Here is an 18720-nt window from a genome sequence, read left to right as displayed (position 1 = left end):
CTGATTCCATTCCCTATCCTTGACCGTTCACCCATTGCATTACATAATCCCTATTAAGATGGAGAAAATTTTTCTTCACCCGCGGTAAATGAAACATCCACATCTGAGGCCAATATGATCATCAGTGAAAGAATTCCTTCTTCGTCGTGGCTTGAGGAAAACCGTATAACAAGTCTGATGAAAAAATACTAAAAATAAAAAAGTATGTACTGTGTTATTCGTGCAACAAATTTCTTAGTACAAAATTGCACCTTATTGAAAGTACAATTTTATTAGCCAATACGATATCAATACCTAAAACCTAATTCCACTTTATCAAATGACAAAAACTAACATTGCTCTTCAGAGAAAGTTTTCTTTAACCCCGATAAAAGGTTCACCCATAAATCTAAGATCATCATTATTTTGCTCTTACATATTGAAAGTCCGAATTACCATTCACCATTCCTGACACTCAATCACAACGATATCCATTTGTGAAAGAATTCATCCTTCACCATGGCTTATACTCAACTAAAGAAAACAAACTTGACTAAGTTCAGGTTAGGTGATTTTCCCACCCTAGGGTAATCATGATTGGGTTAACTGTTACCATCATGGTTAGCCATTATATGATCTGACACCTTAGCTCAAATGGTGATCGATACACCAATGGCTCGCGAGTCCACATCAACAAGAAAAACAACCAACCAACCAATGAGAGGAGTCACCAATCAATATATAAGGGAGATTTAACGAATTTTTAAGGTAAGATACTCAGATCTTTGCCTATTCTCTCTTTTATTCTTTGTCTGGATACTAACTTAGTCATCAGAGCCTCCGTCTCAAGTCACCCACCGAGCCAATTTCTAACCTGTGGTATGATCCAAGCTCAAGCGAGAAACTGCAGTAAGAGTTCTCTCACCAATGTCCTTGTAAATATCTAAACTTTAAAAATTTTGGTTCAGTAAAACTTGGGCTGGGCCTGAAGTCCACATTAGAACAGAACAGCCCAACTATACATCAACTAATCCAGAAACCAAGAAGTGCGCGAAGAATTAGGTGACACGTAATGCAATTCTCGCAACACTTTGGAAGCAAAAACTTTGGGGAACCCCATGCACCACGACACGTATCTCCTTCCAACTGCCACTCACACGCATCGATAGAACTAATACACAACTAGTAGCAGCAGCAGAAGCAATCCTACATTTTTGTCGCTTTTACAGAATCGATTTTCTCTGCTTCCGTTCTTAAGATCTCGATCTTTCAAGTTCTTCATTTCAATTTCAGTCGATTCTAACCAATTTCAGACTCAGGAGAGTGTCTGAATCTGTGTATTTGGAGAAGACTACCGTACTGATCACTAATCGGCATCCGTAGTTGCGGAGATTTTCTGAAATGGTGAAGCTCGCATCGGCAAGAGAGATCCGATTATACGGTCCCTGGTTGTCTCGTAATAGGTTGGAATACATAAATGCCGGTCTCTACGTCTTCGCTTCGATTCTCTTGCTCGCTGGATTTGTATCTCAGCTCTCCATGGAAGCCAAATCGGGCCTCGTTGTTCTCATCATAGCTTTAATGTTGTTAACCCTAATTAATCTTCACGATCTGTTAGCGCATTTCGCTGGCATCGATTATCGCTTGTCGTTGCTTGGATTTGACGCGCAGCTCGCTCTTGTGGAGTTCGCAGTCCCAATCGTGCAGGCCTTTGGATCGATCCTTACCTTCGTAGCCATTCTTCTCATCTTCATTCAGGTACGTAATTTTACACCATTGCCGATCATTTGATAAATGGAATCAAGCCATATGAGCGTTCTTATTTGAATTGCAGGAAGAGAAACGAATTGGTTATTACGGATGGGAGAAGCATTCTCTAAGCATGCTTGTTGCAGGCCCTGTTTTATGGCTCATCGGATCAATACACAACTTATGCCAGATTTACGAGAGGGCTGATGGTCATGTTCAGATTCTACAAGTGAGCATTCAAATTCCGTTCTTGATGGGGAGCTTGTTGTTCACGGTTGGCGCAATTCTAAACTTACGTGACCGATCAGGAGAAATCCACCATGGATTGATGCTACTGGTAAGAACTGAACTCTAAACTCAGAATTACTGGCACAAGAATCTGTTTGATTAGATGATAATTAGATCAGAGATTTTCTTGATTATCTTTGGCAGGGGAAGAACTGGGTTTGGATGGGGATAATTGGGAGCTTGCTTTTCTTAATTGGGGGACTTTTGAATCTGGTGAAAGTGTTTAAGATGCAGCAACCAGGTGGGATGAGGCTAGAGAAACTGAGAGGTGGAGCATACGAACGACTACTGAGGGAGAGGGAAGGTCAAGTACCTCTCATACTGGAAGAACAGAGGAGGAAGAAAATGGAAAAGCAAAGAGAGGAAGAAAAACCAATTATAGTTCCAACTCCTTCCAAGGATGTCCCAGTTCCTACTCCTTACAAGGATGTCCTAGTTAGTGGCGTTAAGGCTTGAAATGCTATCATAAGATGTTCTCGTTTACATTGTCTCATTGATATTGTTTGTTTGTTCAATAATCTTTGGTGTACGAGACTACAAAATTTCTACCAAAAAAAAGTACAAGACTACAAATTAATTAACAAAGGTATCAATGTTGGCTTAAACGTGGGTGAGTGGTTCAGGTTATCAGAACGGCTCAGGTTCATGTACGTACGTGACTGGTACGAGAATCTATTTTTAAGTCTATAGTGAGTGAAGATTCACGTATTCACTACATGAACGCCCCTAGCCCCCTAGCCCGTTGATATAACACCTATTTTTTTTCTTTTTTATTTAATAGATCTTAAATCTATGGACCAAAAGCGTATGTGACCATGATCCGCTCTATAAGTTTATAAGTACAACACGGCAATACTTTTTATTTTTTCTTCTTTTTCTTTACCCCAGAAAAAAAAAAACCTCCATAAATACCATTTCTCACCTAATTAATGGTGATAACTTGGCACCTGAAGCGTACGTGCAAGGAATCTCAGTGGGGATCCGAACGTATGTATAAGTTTGGTGTTGGGCGATATTCATCCAAGATCAAATGGAATTTAGAAATAAGGCAAAAGAAAGCCTCTTCATTGATTTAATGTTTTATTAGTTGTATCAGATCTGGATCATTGTATTGGTATCAATACACGTGTCACCGCCTGAAGGTGGTATTGCACGGAATTGTACGAGATCGGAATTGCAGACGATTTTTTTCCAAACCTTACCTGCTCGTGAAGGTACGGCCGCATACGTCAGCACATGGGTTAATGAAAGGGTATAAGGAAACATCGTCAACGTGGAGCATGTAGGTGTAAAATGAATTTGAAACTGTTGAATCTACAATCACATGGTTGTAGATGAGGATTTAACATTTGTCTTTTTTGTTTTCAAATATATTCTTCTATGCAATTGTAATGGTAAAAAGTGAGATAAATGTTGGATGTTTACATATACAATTAAGTAATTGTACAGTGTAGTGAGTTTAAACTCATATAAAAGGCCATGTATCGTTGATGCCACTGATTAATAGCTTATATACCAGCATGATATTGATGTAATCTAATAACCTTGTGCCGACATTGGAGAATTCCATTTGTGTAGGTTGATATTGAGTAAATGTCGACAAATTTGGCAATGACATAGGCAATATAAAAAAGAGCCTAAAACGATGTAGAAAATAATTTAAATCGTAAATAAAGAATCACATAACGCAAACACAAAGATTTAAAATATTCAATAAGATTATTTAAGTTTACAATGAGATGAGATAAGAATTATATCATTCAATAAAATTATCTATATCCACGATAAAATGATCTGCTACTTTATTATTGATGTATAATATAGTTATAGTCGTTTGTCCTCATCTTTCATATTGTTCTTGAGAAGATCCTCATTACAAATATACTAGTCCACTCTTAGGTGATTCAATCTCCTCTCTTGTCCGAGCGATACTGATACATATCAGCCCATACATGCCGACACCTTGATCCATGAATCTGCAACCCACTGAGTTGAAATGTTACGGTCCACATGGTATTTCAAGAATCGGGCGTGGTCAATTTTGATCCAAATTTGTACGGTAACTAGGGTCCAAAACAAGGTTTCAAGAATCAGGATCGATCAGTCGGATTGCTTGGCCATTCTGATCTGATCCTTCTACGTAAATTGGAGTCGACAAGGACCATTCGGTTTAGTATATTTAAACCCTGGTCCACGATTAGGGAGTAGTTTCAAGAGATTACAGATAAAGATTTACGTTTCTTATATAAAACCCCGAATCAAGGAAACTTAACTTTAACATTACAATACACACTAAGAAACTGAACAAGAAACAGAGCCAAATACGCTAAGCACACATCTGGTTTGGACAGATTAGGCACAACGCAGGACGCCATATTTCCCAAAAAGTATCATTCTCATCCACCTCAGGCGCCCAAAGTTCTGTGAACAAACTCTGCTACTGCCTTAATAGCTTGATCCTCAGCTTCATCTTGGGTCAATCCGTTCAACTGTAGGTGTTTTTTAGCGATCTTGAAGGAATGATCCCCTCCATCAATCACATGCAATTCATTGGCAAATTTCATCTTCTCACGAACGGCAGCGAGTTTGTCCAGTGGACACAGCCCATCTTTGCTACCCTTTGGAGGATGAGAAAACATTTAAGAACAGTAGAACAGGAAAACCATAGCTAAATAAACAGCCAAATATGTAAATGATACTTGTTTCTATTTTAAAAGGAAAAAAAAAAAAAAAATTGGCTCCCTTGTTGTGTTTGAGCTTATCCAGCACCGTCTATTGTCTATCCAATGGGCACCTTACCACATCACACTGCCACATGGCAAAATTTTGTGAACCGTCAAGGGGAACTTAACTTTACAGTGCTCTGACATGGCATTTTCCTAATTCTCTGAATCTGAAATTCAAAAGGTGTAACTAACAGAAAGAAGATCATTCCTTTTTTATTTTTTTTATCTTGACCAAATTTGTCTTTCTAAACAGTTCATTAGAACAAACCAGAATAGGGGATGCATTTCATTGTCATTGGAGGATCACATAGGAGGCATCCTAGGTCTAATGTATCAAACAGAATATGTGTAGAACCCATCAGCAATTCTGCAAGTGCAATCATCTCAAAATCCGATTGGTGATCCACTAAAGCAGCTAAATAATACTAACATACCCAGGATGGCAGAATGCCAGAAAAATTATGGAAATAAATGTTCTTACCTGTACAAAAATCACAGGAGTTTTAAGCTGAAGTAGTGTCTCATCTCGAACTGCACCATTCATACCCTGGGCAAAACAGTGAGATAAGAAACGCAGCAAACCAAAAAGATTAAGCAGCACCTCAATTGCATATTGGTTAATGAAAATGTATACTGGCTAATTTCTTCATTCTTCTTACTGACTCAAAGTGTCTTCTGCCAGACCACATAGTAAAGTAGTAACTCATAGATTGTGATTACATTCATTTATTTGCCTAAGGTTTAAGGTTTTTTTTTTTTTTTTCCTTTATCGAGTATCCAAGCCTTCAGCCTGACTAGTCCTGCTGGCCCATACCGACCCCATAATCGCATGGACTGGGTATTCCAGGGTTGAATGAGAACCATTCAACTTTCACTAAAAGCAGTGAAGAGCACTAAACACCCCGTGTGAGTGGCCCCAAGGAGGTAAGAGGAGTCGAACTCAAAACCATACACTTCCTCAGGGGAAAGTCCCTTGCCAACTCGGTAGAAACTCCACATGTTGATATAACACTGATATTCATGGCCATTCTCAATTGATTCCTTTCCAGCGTTCAAATATTTGTTATCACATGTAACTCCAATTACATTCATATTTCATAGATCTATTCATGGTGAAAATATAAACAAACATGTAAATAATGATAACCGCATTATAATGAAATGCTTATAAAGTGCAGAGGTAATATCATAATTTAGCCACAATAAAATGAATTGTTTATATATTTGCAGATGTATTATGTAATAATATAGTTCCCTAACATCAATATTTCTAGTTCTACAGCATTGAAACACTAAATTAGTAACATTCAAGAAAAAAAAAAATGCAGAAAACTCAAATAAAACTGAACATCATCCTCCAATTGTATCACAGGTCTCACACCTGCTACCTGTATATTATTTTCTTTTGAGATATTTTTGAATTCAAATAACATTTTCACTGCATATAGAAAATGGATTTTCAAATTGACACCCCCTAAGGTACCAATAGATTTGTAATCTCACTTTTTTGCCTTTTGTCTTATTCCCCAAAATAAGAGAGGGGACAATAAAATGAAGACGTCAAGTTCTAAACATACCTATAGAGGTGTCATTCAGACAATCCCTATAGAAAATGTATATTGCTAATGGTGAAAGCTCATTAGATTGAGTTCTAAGATTTTATTGAAGAATTCAGAAGGAACATACTTCTAACCGAAGCATGCAAACTTTCTAAGGAAACAATCGACTTATCAAGGATGCATAACCTGGAATATGAGGTAACATAGTTAATCGCAACAAACCTTTAGTGGGTAGCCTAAGCAAACTATTGCAGAAGCATCAATGTCTTCCTGACCTGCCACCAGACAGCTCACTCTGCATCATAGTAAGGGGATATAGAACTTAAGCAACAACAACCCAAACCAAATGACACAAAATAGCCAGCATATTTTGAGAAAATATTTTGACAGGCATGTTCTTGAGCAGGGCATCCTGTGTGATATTAATACCTTGAACCCATGGACTTCCCTGCCAAAATCAATGGGTGCCCGGGAAATTTTGCAACTGCCGTTTTGATAACTTCAGAGTGGAACTCGACCAACTTCTCCGCCTTGGGAGGTGCTCTCCGTTTCCCTCCAGAGATGTCTGGAACAGCACAGCTTACCCCAGTAAGGCAAAAATTCTCATAGCAACTTAGCAAATACCTTGTAAGCTTTAAGCTAATACGAAAGAACAAGATCACAGAAACCCTTACTGGGAAGGTAATGACAACAAATTATTAGTTGAATTCTATACTTGAATTCCTTGGATAATGAAACTCAAGATAATCATATATGGTTGTTATGTTAGGCTAAAATTGTCAGAAAACTCAAAGGAAATATTATACAGAGTTTAGAGATCTAATCACGATAGCTTTAGACTATCTAAAGGAAGAAACCAAGCAACATCTATTGGGGCGTAAACTTACAAGGATAATCAAATGTAACTACTTCAACAGCGTCCAATGACTTGCCAAGCATTTCCTTCCATCTACATAAATTCCAGACTTTTAGGTTGACATATATCATCAAATGCATAACTGCAACACACTTAAGTAGATTTTCACTTATAAATGAAACCGCAAAGAAAAAGCGTTTGAAATTGTTAGGATGCTAAGTACAAAAGTTCAAATTTCTCCGATTCCTGCACACAGAATGCAAATCCGTAGCTAGAAAAGTAACTAAATAACCAAATTAATATAAGAAAGAGAAACCAATTAGTGGAATGAAAAGGAAAAAACCATCCGAAACCACTGAAGAGAGAGAAGACCTCAGCATCCAATCTGAAGTGGAAGGAGCTCCAGCGCCATGAGCAAGAACAACGAGAGGTGAGATCTTCTGAATAGAAGCGCCGGCTGATTCAGCTTCATTCTGTTCCTTACGACGACGCTTCAAATGAGGAGGAGAAACCATGACCAAAACTCCTGAAAGATACTTCTGCTTTATCGAAACCCTAGAGAACCGACAGAGAGAGGGGAAGAGAGATTTCGCGCCAATTTTGCGAGAGACGGCTGAAACGGACTGGGGAATAGGGAGCACTGGTTTTGCACGTACAACTCGTCTCGTCGTCTCGCCACGTAACAGAGCGCGTGAAACCACCGTGCCGAAACCGGACTGAAATTGACATCGCATGTGATTGTGAAAAAGAAATTCAGCCCGGTTTTGGTCGGGTTGAACCAGTTTCAAGCCGTTGATAGGGATTTTTTGTTTTTGCTAAAGGTGATAGTAGGTCAAATCGATAAAACCATACCCATTGGATTGGTCCATTGTTGACTCATAATGATTGAAGCGTCTTATAAAGTATCTTACCGAGGTTTGAATCTCTTGATAACACTCTGACTTCCTTGGGGTTCCCACCCTCTTTAGAGTGAAAACAACTTGTGAGGCCCCAAAAAAATAAATAATAATAATAATGGACGAAACCATTAACCCAAAAGTTGGTTTTCGTTTCAACCTAATTTGGATCGAATTTTTATTCAATTTTTTTTCTACTCTTATTGATTTTAATAGGTTATAGTCTTTGAGACTTGACCATTTTCATAAAACCTCAAAACAAAACCAAACCAACAAGACCTTTTATAATCTCCGACAACGACCAGGAAATGGGCGAAGCAACAGCTAATATGAAGGAAAAGGTTTCGTCAAAAATGATGAATCCAGCCCCGGCAGTTTTCTCCGATCATTGAAGGCTATAGATCACAAGATATGCTTGATTTTGAAATCACATGTTATATATGAAGCACCATTCCTCCTTGAAGCTAGCTAGCACAAAGCTTAGACCGCTTTGTTTTGTGGAACTTTCAATCTCTTATTTTGTTATTGCAAAACTTTTCGTTGAAAGGTCCAACTCAAAATTTTAATGAACATTGAGCGGAGATAGTTCCTCAAGAATATGTAAGCATTGAGGATTTGAACATAAAAAAATTGATGGGAGATTATAACACTCAACATCTCAATACTCCTCTCATATAGAAATTTAGCATATTTGGCTTTATACATAGACAGATAACGTAGAGAGAATAACAAATGTATGTGTTATTTGACAATATGTTGTGGATTGACTAATCCGAAACTTTTGAGGTATTAAGTGGAGAGAGCTCCTTAAGTATATGAAGTACTTTTGTAATTGTGTTTCGGATACTTACATGATAGAAAGTTGTAACTCAAGCTTATTTCAGTAAATAGGGAATTTATGTCACTACTTTAATATTCTTCCTTGGAAGAGGTTTTTATCAAGCAACGATAAAGGAGGAATTGCATCATCGATGGCCTTAGTTGTTGTGTGGATGGGTATGTGAGAATAGTCAAGGGCATTTTCGACTTCGTACATGAAAGGAAGGAAGATGTTAGATTCACGGGTGTTTCCTTTCACCATTATGGAAGGAAAACTTTATCCATCGTGACCCAATTTGTTTTCATCCATGGTGACAATAAAATCTCTTCGTCTATTCCATATAAAACTCCACTTTGACTATTAAAGGATATTTAAGGTTATGAACAATAAGAGGTGAGAATTAATGATAACAAAAATTTACAATCATATCGTCACATCACCATTAGTGAAAAAAAAAAAACTAAATAGTATTTACGTAAGCAATTTATGAAGAATAGTATAATTTTTTTAATAAGAAATGAATCGACCAACTGATGCGTATAATAGGGGGAGGGGGAGATTACGATGTGGGGTCACTTCTTTCACCAGGCGATAAAGGAAAACTTTTTTCATAAGAATTATTAAATTGAAGTGATTAAGGTTTGGCCAACATATAGAACAACATTTTTTTTTTTTAATTTATAAAATATAACAACAGTCAGCATGGAGGAAAACAAACACAACAAAACACAACTCAACAGGGTCACAAAGCAAGTTGCATGTGAAGACAATGCTTATACGAACTATGTCAGTCTTTATATGAAGCTATTGTGAATAACTTACAACCATTTCAAGTATCTTTCAGCTTTGATGAATGCTTCCAAGGTCCTAGCATCCACTTGGCAGTTGGAAGGCCCATATGATCCGGGTCTATGCAAAATTTCTTGAGGCCCCAGCTTACCTGCCGCCCTTTGACCATTCAACTTTGGTCTGTGGCCAACATGGAATCCTTTTATAGGATAATCTAGTGATAACACTACGGCTATCACAAAATTATTTACCCAACTCTGATACTTACCGAGAGGAATCTTGGAAGGACTGGATCAACGGTTGTCAATTAATAAGTTAGATAATGGCCCCACGTGAATTCCATCTACTCAGGGCCAAGGTTCAAGATTTCGGATTTATTGAAATTTGGATCATGATTGGGCTGAAATATACCATCAAAATGGTTGAAAAAAACCATTAAAATGCCTGAAATAGTATAAAAATATGATCTATTCCGATGAAAAAACCAAAACATTGAAGACCCCTTAATTTATATGCTTTAGATCAAATCTCTACGTTTCTAATCCGTGGATTTAGAATATATTTAATGAAGAGAGAAAATTAAGTCTAAATCCATGGATTAGGGTCGTTCTCGTATATTCTCGTATGTGAACATGACCCGTCTATGATCAAATCCCTAGGCATAAAGCGAGGACATGCCCATTTGCTTCCATTAATACCCCTCCATGCTGACATTAATTTTGTCTAGAGGGACATTTGTGGAAGAAAAAAAAAACATGCGTTGTCTCAAAACTGTGAAAACCATACATGAAGGGTATATAAAGAGCCATTCGAGGAGCTGATCCAAATTCTACTCTGCATGCTCTTTGGTTGAAACCAAAATATTTTGATTCTTAGATTAATATTTACCAAAATTCCACCGAACATCATTTGGATTGAGAATAATTCCTACAGCCCCCATTATTCATTTTCACTTCAAAGAGGGTGGGATCCCAAAGAATAAATAGGGGTAATGCCAAGGGGATTGAAACCCATACAAGACGCTTCTTGAGGAGCTTTACCCATTACAAGTCACCAATGGACCAACCCCCTTATGTTGTATTCTAAAAACAATGATCACAGGCCCATTGAGCTTGTCTGTACATAAACACACCCATGGCATAAGAGAGGGAGAGAATTCTAAACACATGCTACCGTCCATGTAAAGCAGAGTCATAAGACATGGCGTAGGCTTAAAAGAAACCATATTATCACATTAATTTCACCAATGCACTTACTAAAACAGAGGACCTTCTCTAGCTCTTACACTATGAAAGCACCTGGTTCTTCTCTACAACCCTCACTCCCTTTGCAGATCTAAGCGTGTTTGCCTATTTAAAAAAAAAAAAAAAAAAAAAAAAAAAAAAAAAAAAAAAAAGAAGAAGAAACAGAAACAGAAACAGAAACAGAAACAAAAACAAAAACAAATAAGAAGAAGAAGAAGAAGTAGATAAAATTACTATAGCGAACAATGAACATTACCTAGTCATCAGTGATCTCTACTGCAAACCCATCCACAATGACTAAAGAAAATCGCTTCTTATATGTTCCTGGCCCAAGCCTGATCGCCAGCAGCTCATCATGCTTGTTGCTTAGGTACATATCAAGCTCATAAGCCCCTTGCTCTGTTCTGTTTAATAGAAGAAGAGGATTAGACCTTTTATCGTTAAAAATTTCTGTAAACAGAGATATAGAAAGAAAGAAACACTCAATGGAAAGGAAAATCTAGAATATATAAGGAGACATCACCTATCGGATCGAAGACGATCATATTCTGGATCAAAGTTCATGAACACAAAATATAGCTCGCTTCTGCAGCTTCTCATCTCTTCTTCTTCTGTGGAATGTGGATTAATAATAGGGGGAACTCTAATAAAGTAATATTTTTGCTATTTATATGCAAATGATGTCAAGACTGCTACAGTGTTGTAGTTTCTTCCTTTTAGTCCTTGACAATGTCATCAGCTCTAATTCACTGAGGTTGTAATTGATATGTTGCTTTTTTAATCGATTTTAGGTTAAGAATGCATTTTGAAATCAGTTTTTTCATTATGCTCGCAACTCGCCCAAGTAACTATGGGCAAGACCTGGGCGATGAGTGCTCAAGAGAGGAGTCGAATCAGAGGGCAAGAGGCATGCCGATTATTTAATATATAGATGCCACCCCCATTTAGTTAAGATTGTCGTATCAACTATTGTCTATATTTGTCTCTCTTTCCTCGTATGAAATGATTTTCCTATCCTCTTGTCCTCCTATCATATGAGTCATACCGTTTTATTGCAACCCATTGCTATACCCCTCTCCTATGGTTGATACCATTTTATTGACTATTATAGTGAAATCAATCCGAAATTAAAATCAAAATCATACCAAATCAACATTGGAAAAATTCTTCATCTTATAATTTGTAATGACAAAATAAATGTGTCAATTGATAGACATGGTATAACATACCAAGAGTAGATACCGAAACCATATTGTACTGAGAAATTTCCTATATTTCAATATCGATTGATATCGGATTAGCACGATTTTTATTCGATATAAATATAATTTCTTATTCAATGTGTATCTCTATAAGATTCAATATAACAAAAAAATTTTGTCTTAAAAACCGATACCACACCGGCACACCGAACCGAGATTGATACAACTTTTGTCAGTTTTGGCACCAAATCTCCATGGCTACCAAATCGACACCCTCCGTCAGAGATAAGATTAGTATAGATTAATATGACGGTATGACCTTTCGGCCCCTATTGTTAAGGATGACATACAGAAACCGAGAAATAGTCTAAATTGTTTAATTTTTCGCCGCCGTTTTCCGCTCTACGCTAACATACGCTAACCTCTTTTGCCGTCAATGAACGTGGGAGCGAAATCGAAATTAATTCCTGGAATCCATAGCCAAAGAAGTGAAAGCACCGACGAGTCTGGTTTTCTTGTTAATGATCTTTGCGCCCTAAGTGAGTATACGTTCCATGAACTGTTTTCTTCGATTATCAATAGCCGTTTGTGATCTTCAGAACCTTAATTATGCTATGTTTTGTATATGTTTTTGCTTCTGATTCTCTTTAGGAATTCAGTTTTGAACGCGATATTGCATGATCCTGTTGACGTATACTTGTATTCTCTGATTTGAATTACTTGCAGAAATTAAATTATGATTTACGAGATACTGTTTCGTTAAATATCTGTCAGATGAACTCCATTATGTTTGCTTAAACACTTGAGCATAGAGAACTCTTCTGCATCAATTACCTAATTCTAGTATTTCTTAGTTATTGTTGTGTTTTGGGTGCAAATGGATGTTGTTTGAGAAGATTAAATTGCGAATATGGTTAACTTGGGAATTTTAGTTAATTAAAAGAGGTGATTCATTGCTTTCGAATGTATAATTTTGAGTTGGATGTGGTTTCCACAGCCAGCCTGCGTAAACTCTTGAATCGAAACTTTTGTAATGGAAACTTTATTCTGTTTAGCAGCTTATCATGATTCTTTTTCTGATGGTCTACCAAAAAGAAAGAGAAAAGAAGTATGGTTGCTCTTTTATGATTTTTTGTTTTTCTTTCTTAGCATTTAATTTATAGATTTTTAGTTTAGGTTGAAGGGCATAATTGTAGCGTGGATCTATCGGGAACATATTTGGCACCAGGCCTTCTTTTGTCGTTTGTTCCTACTTCCTGGCTCTGGATTATTGGGTGGAATAATGTCTGTATCCGGTCAGCCACAGTTTCGTTATTCGCAGCCACCTTCTAAGGTACTTCATTTGAGAAACTTGCCATGGGAATGCACAGAGGAGGAATTGATCGAACTGGGGAAGCCATTTGGCGAAGTAGTTAACACAAAGTGCAATGTTGGGCCAAATAGGAATCAGGCTTTTATTGAATTCGTGAGTGAAAATTGATTTCTACATTGTAGTCACCTGGTCATATTATGTTGTAATGATTGACTGACTGACCATCTTCCTATTGTTTCTTGATTATGTTTAGGCCGATTTGAATCAAGCAATCACAATGATCTCATACTATGCCACTTCCTCAGACCCAGCTCAGGTACGAGGAAAGACTGTCTACCTACAATATTCCAACAGGCAAGAAATAGTAAATAACAGAACTGGTGGGGATGTTGCTGGGAATGTATTGTTGGTTACCATCGAGGGTGTTGAGGCACATGATGTCAGCATTGATGTTTTACACCTGGTAAGCATATTATTATATATTTATTCCATTTATAGATGAAAGAGGTAAACTATTCCCTGAGAACCTGATTCCTTTATGGAGCTCTGCAAATTTGAGTTAATGTGGTTAGCTTGATATTATAGTGTTTCATGAAGGGTTTTGTTTGACATGAATCTGAATGGATCAGCAGGTCCATGTCATGGCAACATCTTCAGTGGCAGCATACTGCATCGGGAGAAAGAGCGCATGTGTGTTTGTCTACTCTCTTCCTTGCTTATCACTGCCTCTTTCATCCCTACTCCTTTCTTCCTCCTCATCTTCCTCTCCTTACCATCCGAGAAATTACAGATGCTTTCCTTTCTTTTCTCCTATGTTTTTCTTGTTCCCGATTCCTATTATTAAGTTTGAAATGGAGACATGAAACTTGTATCTCCTAATGATCACATTTCTACCTTGAATACTTATTATTTACAACACAAATTTATCTGTTGTATAAATATTTATAGATTTTGCCCTGGATGGTTATATTTTGATGTTAATAGGTTGAGCTTGTTTCAATGAATTCCTAGAATGATCAACTCTATGGAAATGGTCTTACAAGGAGTGGGATGCTTACACGTCTAATTTCTAGACGGGTTTCTCTCAGTTAAAATTGGGATCCTGGCCTGATCACAATTGAAGGAACTCTTTTTCTTTTTGGATTTTTTAATGATCTTTTCAAACAACCAATTCCAATAAAATCTGTAAATTTCTATAGACTTAGAATATTCATTTGTGAGTGACTTAAATGAGGTCTCATGATGATAATATGGTTGAGAGACCTTTGAAGGTTCACTTTTCTGGTGGTATTTTGAAGCACTTGGAGGATTTTCATAGTAGGATTTTAGGGGCAAAATTTTGTTACCTCTGTTGATCCAAGAATTTCTAATGAAGCTGTTGGTCGATGTAGCAATTTTATGCCCAATGAGTGGATTAGAAGCAGGGCATTGAGGGAGTCTATATATGCAGGACAATAACTTCTATAGTGATTTTTCAAATGTTATTGTTATCTTTTGGTCAGCCCTGTTTTTTCTTTTTAGTTGTATGATCCTGTACTTGTTGTTGCCCGTTTTATATCCACTTGCTCTTTGTACTTATGTTTTATATCTTTCTTTTTTGGGCAATTACTCATGTTCTCTATTATTCTCAATAATCCCATTGGTTAATCAGGAAAAGGATATATTTAATAGTGTTGAGTTAGAATACATTTCTTTTTCGTGAAATTTACCATTAACATTTCATGGACCAGTTACCTCTCATAGTGTCTCCAAAAGTAACAACTATCCAGATCAATTTCATTACTGTAGCCTAATATCATTAACCTTGTAGACAAGATGACACAAGGTTCTCCTGTAAGCCTGTAACAGTTTCTGAGTAGTAATGGATTGATGGGGGCTTATGAGCTAATCACCATGAACAAGGCCTTCTAAATAGGAGAGCAGTTGGCAGTTCTCAACTGGAATTGATGTTCATTAGTAGTGCTATTAGTAGTATATTATTGCAACTACCTATTAACTATTTTTCGGATTATTTCTTCTCTAATCCTATTCTTCATGACAGAAATACATGGATTTAAATATTTGCATATTTAAGATACACTGACTTGGAGATTCTGGTTATTTGTGTCTTCTTCCCACTCCCCCATCTGTACCTTTTCCTAATTATCCTTCTTATGGAGAAGGTTATGGGTAAATATTTCTTTTTCGGTCTTACAAGATATTTGCTTCAAAACCATGTTTCTGAAAACCTTTTAGAGAGCTAAAAAAAATTTGATGATGCAGGTTTTTTCGGCTTTCGGATTTGTACATAAGATTGCTACCTTTGAAAAGACAGCTGGATTCCAGGTTTTTTATTAATTTTAATCCTAATCTACTTATATTTGATTTTCTCCACCCCTCTCATCGCAACATTTTTACTGTAATGTCATATCTTCAGGCACTAATTCAATTTTCCAATTCTGAAACGTCCTCTGCTGCAAAAAATGCACTGGATGGGAGAAGCATCCCCAGGTGATTTATGTTTAATGTAATTGAATCCCGCAAAGATAACAGCCACATGGAGTGCTTTTGCTTGACATGATCATTGTACTTTGATGTTTGCAATGGTGGGATTGGCAATTGAAGACAACTTTTAACTTAGTTTCAACTCAAATGAAAAATCCATTTGCATATACCAGCTCTATTGGCCTGTTTTCTGGTTACACTAGAGTTGATCTTAACAGATGATCTGAACAAACTGTGTGTGTGTATTTTTGTGTTTGTTAACTGCGATTGTTTTCCTCTGCACATACTTCTTTCGTTCACTCTAATGAATGCAAAATATTGGAGAGTCATGACGAAGGTTTGATGGCCTGATTTGCTTCTGGTCTTCTTGTTTTTTAGAACTGCATCACATGATTCCCAGTGGATCAGTTTTAGTGTAGAGGATCCCCTATAGTTTAGATCAGCAAATGTTTGGTCCAGGCTCCCTGACCCTCCATACCTGGTGTGTTCAGCTATGTACTTTATAAACCCAATATATATATATATATATTTTTAATCATCCTGCACAATGGATTGTTGACCGATTTACCTTTGTTTGCCTGTGACTGCAGTTACTTGCTTCCTGACCATGTAGGCCCATGTACCTTCCGGATAAATTTTTCTGCGCATACGGATTTGAATGTGAAATTTCAGAGTCACCGCAGTAGGTTAGTCTGAAGTCATTCTTTTAGTCATGGACACTGTGAAGTCTTCTTAATACCTTGATGATTTAGAGCTTACAGGCACCGTACCGTATTAATTTTTGCCATATCTCTTTCTTTATTTGTTTCTAATGATGCATTTATTTTTCGAGAGGTTCTTTCATTTTATTTTTATGCTTGAGTAGTTATTTCAGTTCTTGTTTGAAAAGTTTATTAGTTTCTATTGCAATGTTCTACCTCTCCTTAAACTTCTTTAGTATGAAATTCAAAATTATATTCTTTATTTTGCTCAGGGACTACACTAATCCGTTCCTTCCAGTTGCTCCATCTGCCATAGATAGCAGTGGTCAGGTAAGTCGGTGGTAAAAGGAGATTCATGGATTCATATTCATTTTATAAGGTATCTATGGTTCCCCTTGAGATTATTGGATGATCCACATGCTGTATAGTAGTTGTGTACATTCGGGGGATCCAGAATGTAACTTCTACTGCTTCCCACGTAAAGAGATCTCCCACCAAGTAAATAAGTCCAATCACATGACGGGAACCATCATAGTCTACGATTGGCTGGTCACAATCATTCAAGCATTTCTATTTAGGAACTTTCTTCTGTGTTGGATACACCAACTTTCTTTTGTAAGCCGTTGACTATTATTCTGAATTTGTAAAACATTTGATTTTCCTTTCATTTTGTTGAATCAAATGTGCCGCTATCCCTGTCCTGTCAGCATGCTCCTTAATGGCTGTCCATATATGCTTCGAAAATGCAGTTTATTGTGGGCCTCAATGGGAAAAAACAAGAACCTGAGAGTAATGTTCTTCTTGCAACTATTGAAAAGATGCAGTGTGCAGTGAACGTCGATATTTTATACATGGTATTCGCAATTACTACTTGTAGTTCTATATTCCATATTAACGTGTGCAAAATAGAACACTTATTCGTTCTCGACAGGTGTTTTCTGCATGTGGACCTGTTCAAAAGATTGCCATGTTTGAGAAGAATGCAGGATGTCAGGCCTTGGTTCAGTACCCAGGTAACCTTCAAACATTAAAGACATAATTCTCCTATATGATATTCTACTTCTTTCAGGATCTCTCCTGACTAACAAGCTGATGTAGGACTAGGTTTGACAAGTCAAACTAGACCCAAGACTGCAGGAACTTTTAAACTAAGAACAACCAAAACCACCTAATAGTAAACAGCAACAACAATGCAGAATAATCAGTCAACAGTCCTTAGAACCCAGAATTATCAAACTCAGAATCTGGAATTTTGAGAGTAGAGTTTGCACTAACAAATAGGATATCCAGTAACAGAAATAGAGTATGAATAAAATATGATCAAAGCCAAAACACACCAGAATAGACAACTCAAATCAAGACTCAATTCTGGACAGCAGGATCTGAAACCTGACCATCGATTCTAATACTTCAGAAACTTCAGTAGTAGATGTTTACGGAACAAGTAGCAAGTCTAAATACTGATTAGAAGGTCTAATCCCTTGAGAAAATATAAGCAACAACCAACCTCGACAGGAATCAGAAATCAGACAAGAATTTATGGGCAGAATCCATTATCGGTCAGGACTGCAGATCACTACACAGCAACTGAACCAGAGGTCTGATCTGTCTCAAAATTGGATCGAGTCCCCTTCTTAATGGTCCTAACAATCGACCAAAATCTCAAAGCAATCGGGTGGCCAGAACTCCAAAATAGACTAGGTTGACAGAATAGGAAACAGAGAGTTTAACCCAGAAATTTCTGCAGAAAAATTCAGATTACTTACCTGAGATGGCTGAAGAAGAATAGTAACAATAAGAAGAAGAAAAAAACACTTGAAAAGAAAGAAAGAATACTTGAAGAGACCTCTTGGACTTCACGCCGCAAAGAGTCAATTGGATCAAACACCAATTCCTTCAGCCTTGATCAAACACAAGACAACTCTTCATAAAGAAGACAATAGCAACAACCATTATTTTTTATCAAAATCATTCTAGGCTTTTAGGAGCCTCCTCTTCTTTATTTATAATGTTAATGGGGAAGGGAATTACAAAATAGAAGGTTCCTCAAAAAGGAAACTAAATATTCTCCTAATACAATAGTTACTAAAACTGAAATTAGAATCTAATGAAAAT

General features: G+C 37.0%; 1 protein-coding gene, 1 long non-coding RNA gene and 1 pseudogene across 2 annotated transcripts; 1 reads left to right on the top strand and 2 right to left on the bottom strand.

The window, feature by feature from the left end:
* Positions 1-1133: 1133 nt before the first annotated feature.
* On the top strand, positions 1134-18420 carry LOC122081870 (annotated as a pseudogene).
* Positions 3795-7883, bottom strand: LOC122081869 (KAT8 regulatory NSL complex subunit 3). Its single transcript, XM_042649227.1, has 6 exons — positions 7530-7883; positions 7189-7250; positions 6731-6866; positions 6524-6596; positions 5224-5289; positions 3795-4634 (listed from the first exon to the last, which is right to left on the bottom strand). The coding sequence occupies exons 1-6, from the start codon at positions 7670-7672 to the stop codon at positions 4422-4424; spliced, it is 693 nt and encodes a 230-aa protein (XP_042505161.1). The 5' UTR covers positions 7673-7883; the 3' UTR covers positions 3795-4421.
* LOC122081871 lies at positions 10720-11537 on the bottom strand. The gene is made up of 3 exons (XR_006141244.1): positions 11430-11537; positions 11163-11310; positions 10720-11011 (listed from the first exon to the last, which is right to left on the bottom strand). It is a non-coding gene; the product is annotated as an uncharacterized LOC122081871 (long non-coding RNA).
* Positions 18421-18720: the final 300 nt, after the last annotated feature.

This window comes from Macadamia integrifolia, chromosome 6 (genome assembly GCF_013358625.1).
Source record: "Macadamia integrifolia cultivar HAES 741 chromosome 6, SCU_Mint_v3, whole genome shotgun sequence".
Lineage (NCBI taxonomy): Eukaryota > Viridiplantae > Streptophyta > Magnoliopsida > Proteales > Proteaceae > Macadamia > Macadamia integrifolia.
The sequence above is the reverse complement of the archived record's forward strand: the minus strand, read 5'-3'. Positions and strand labels throughout refer to the sequence as shown.

What these genes read in the sequence shown, in the direction of transcription:
- LOC122081869 (XM_042649227.1), bottom strand. Translation starts at nt 7,672, where the DNA reads ATGGTTTCTCCTCCTCATTTGAAGCGTCGTCGTAAGGAACAGAATGAA. An exon ending in ACTTCAGATTGGATGCTGAG is followed by an intron (nt 7,251 to 7,529) that starts GTCTTCTCTCTC and finishes GAATTTATGTAG; the next exon opens with ATGGAAGGAAATGCTTGGCA. An exon ending in CTCCTGTGATTTTTGTACAG is followed by an intron (nt 4,635 to 5,223) that starts GTAAGAACATTT and finishes CATCCTCCAAAG; the next exon opens with GGTAGCAAAGATGGGCTGTG.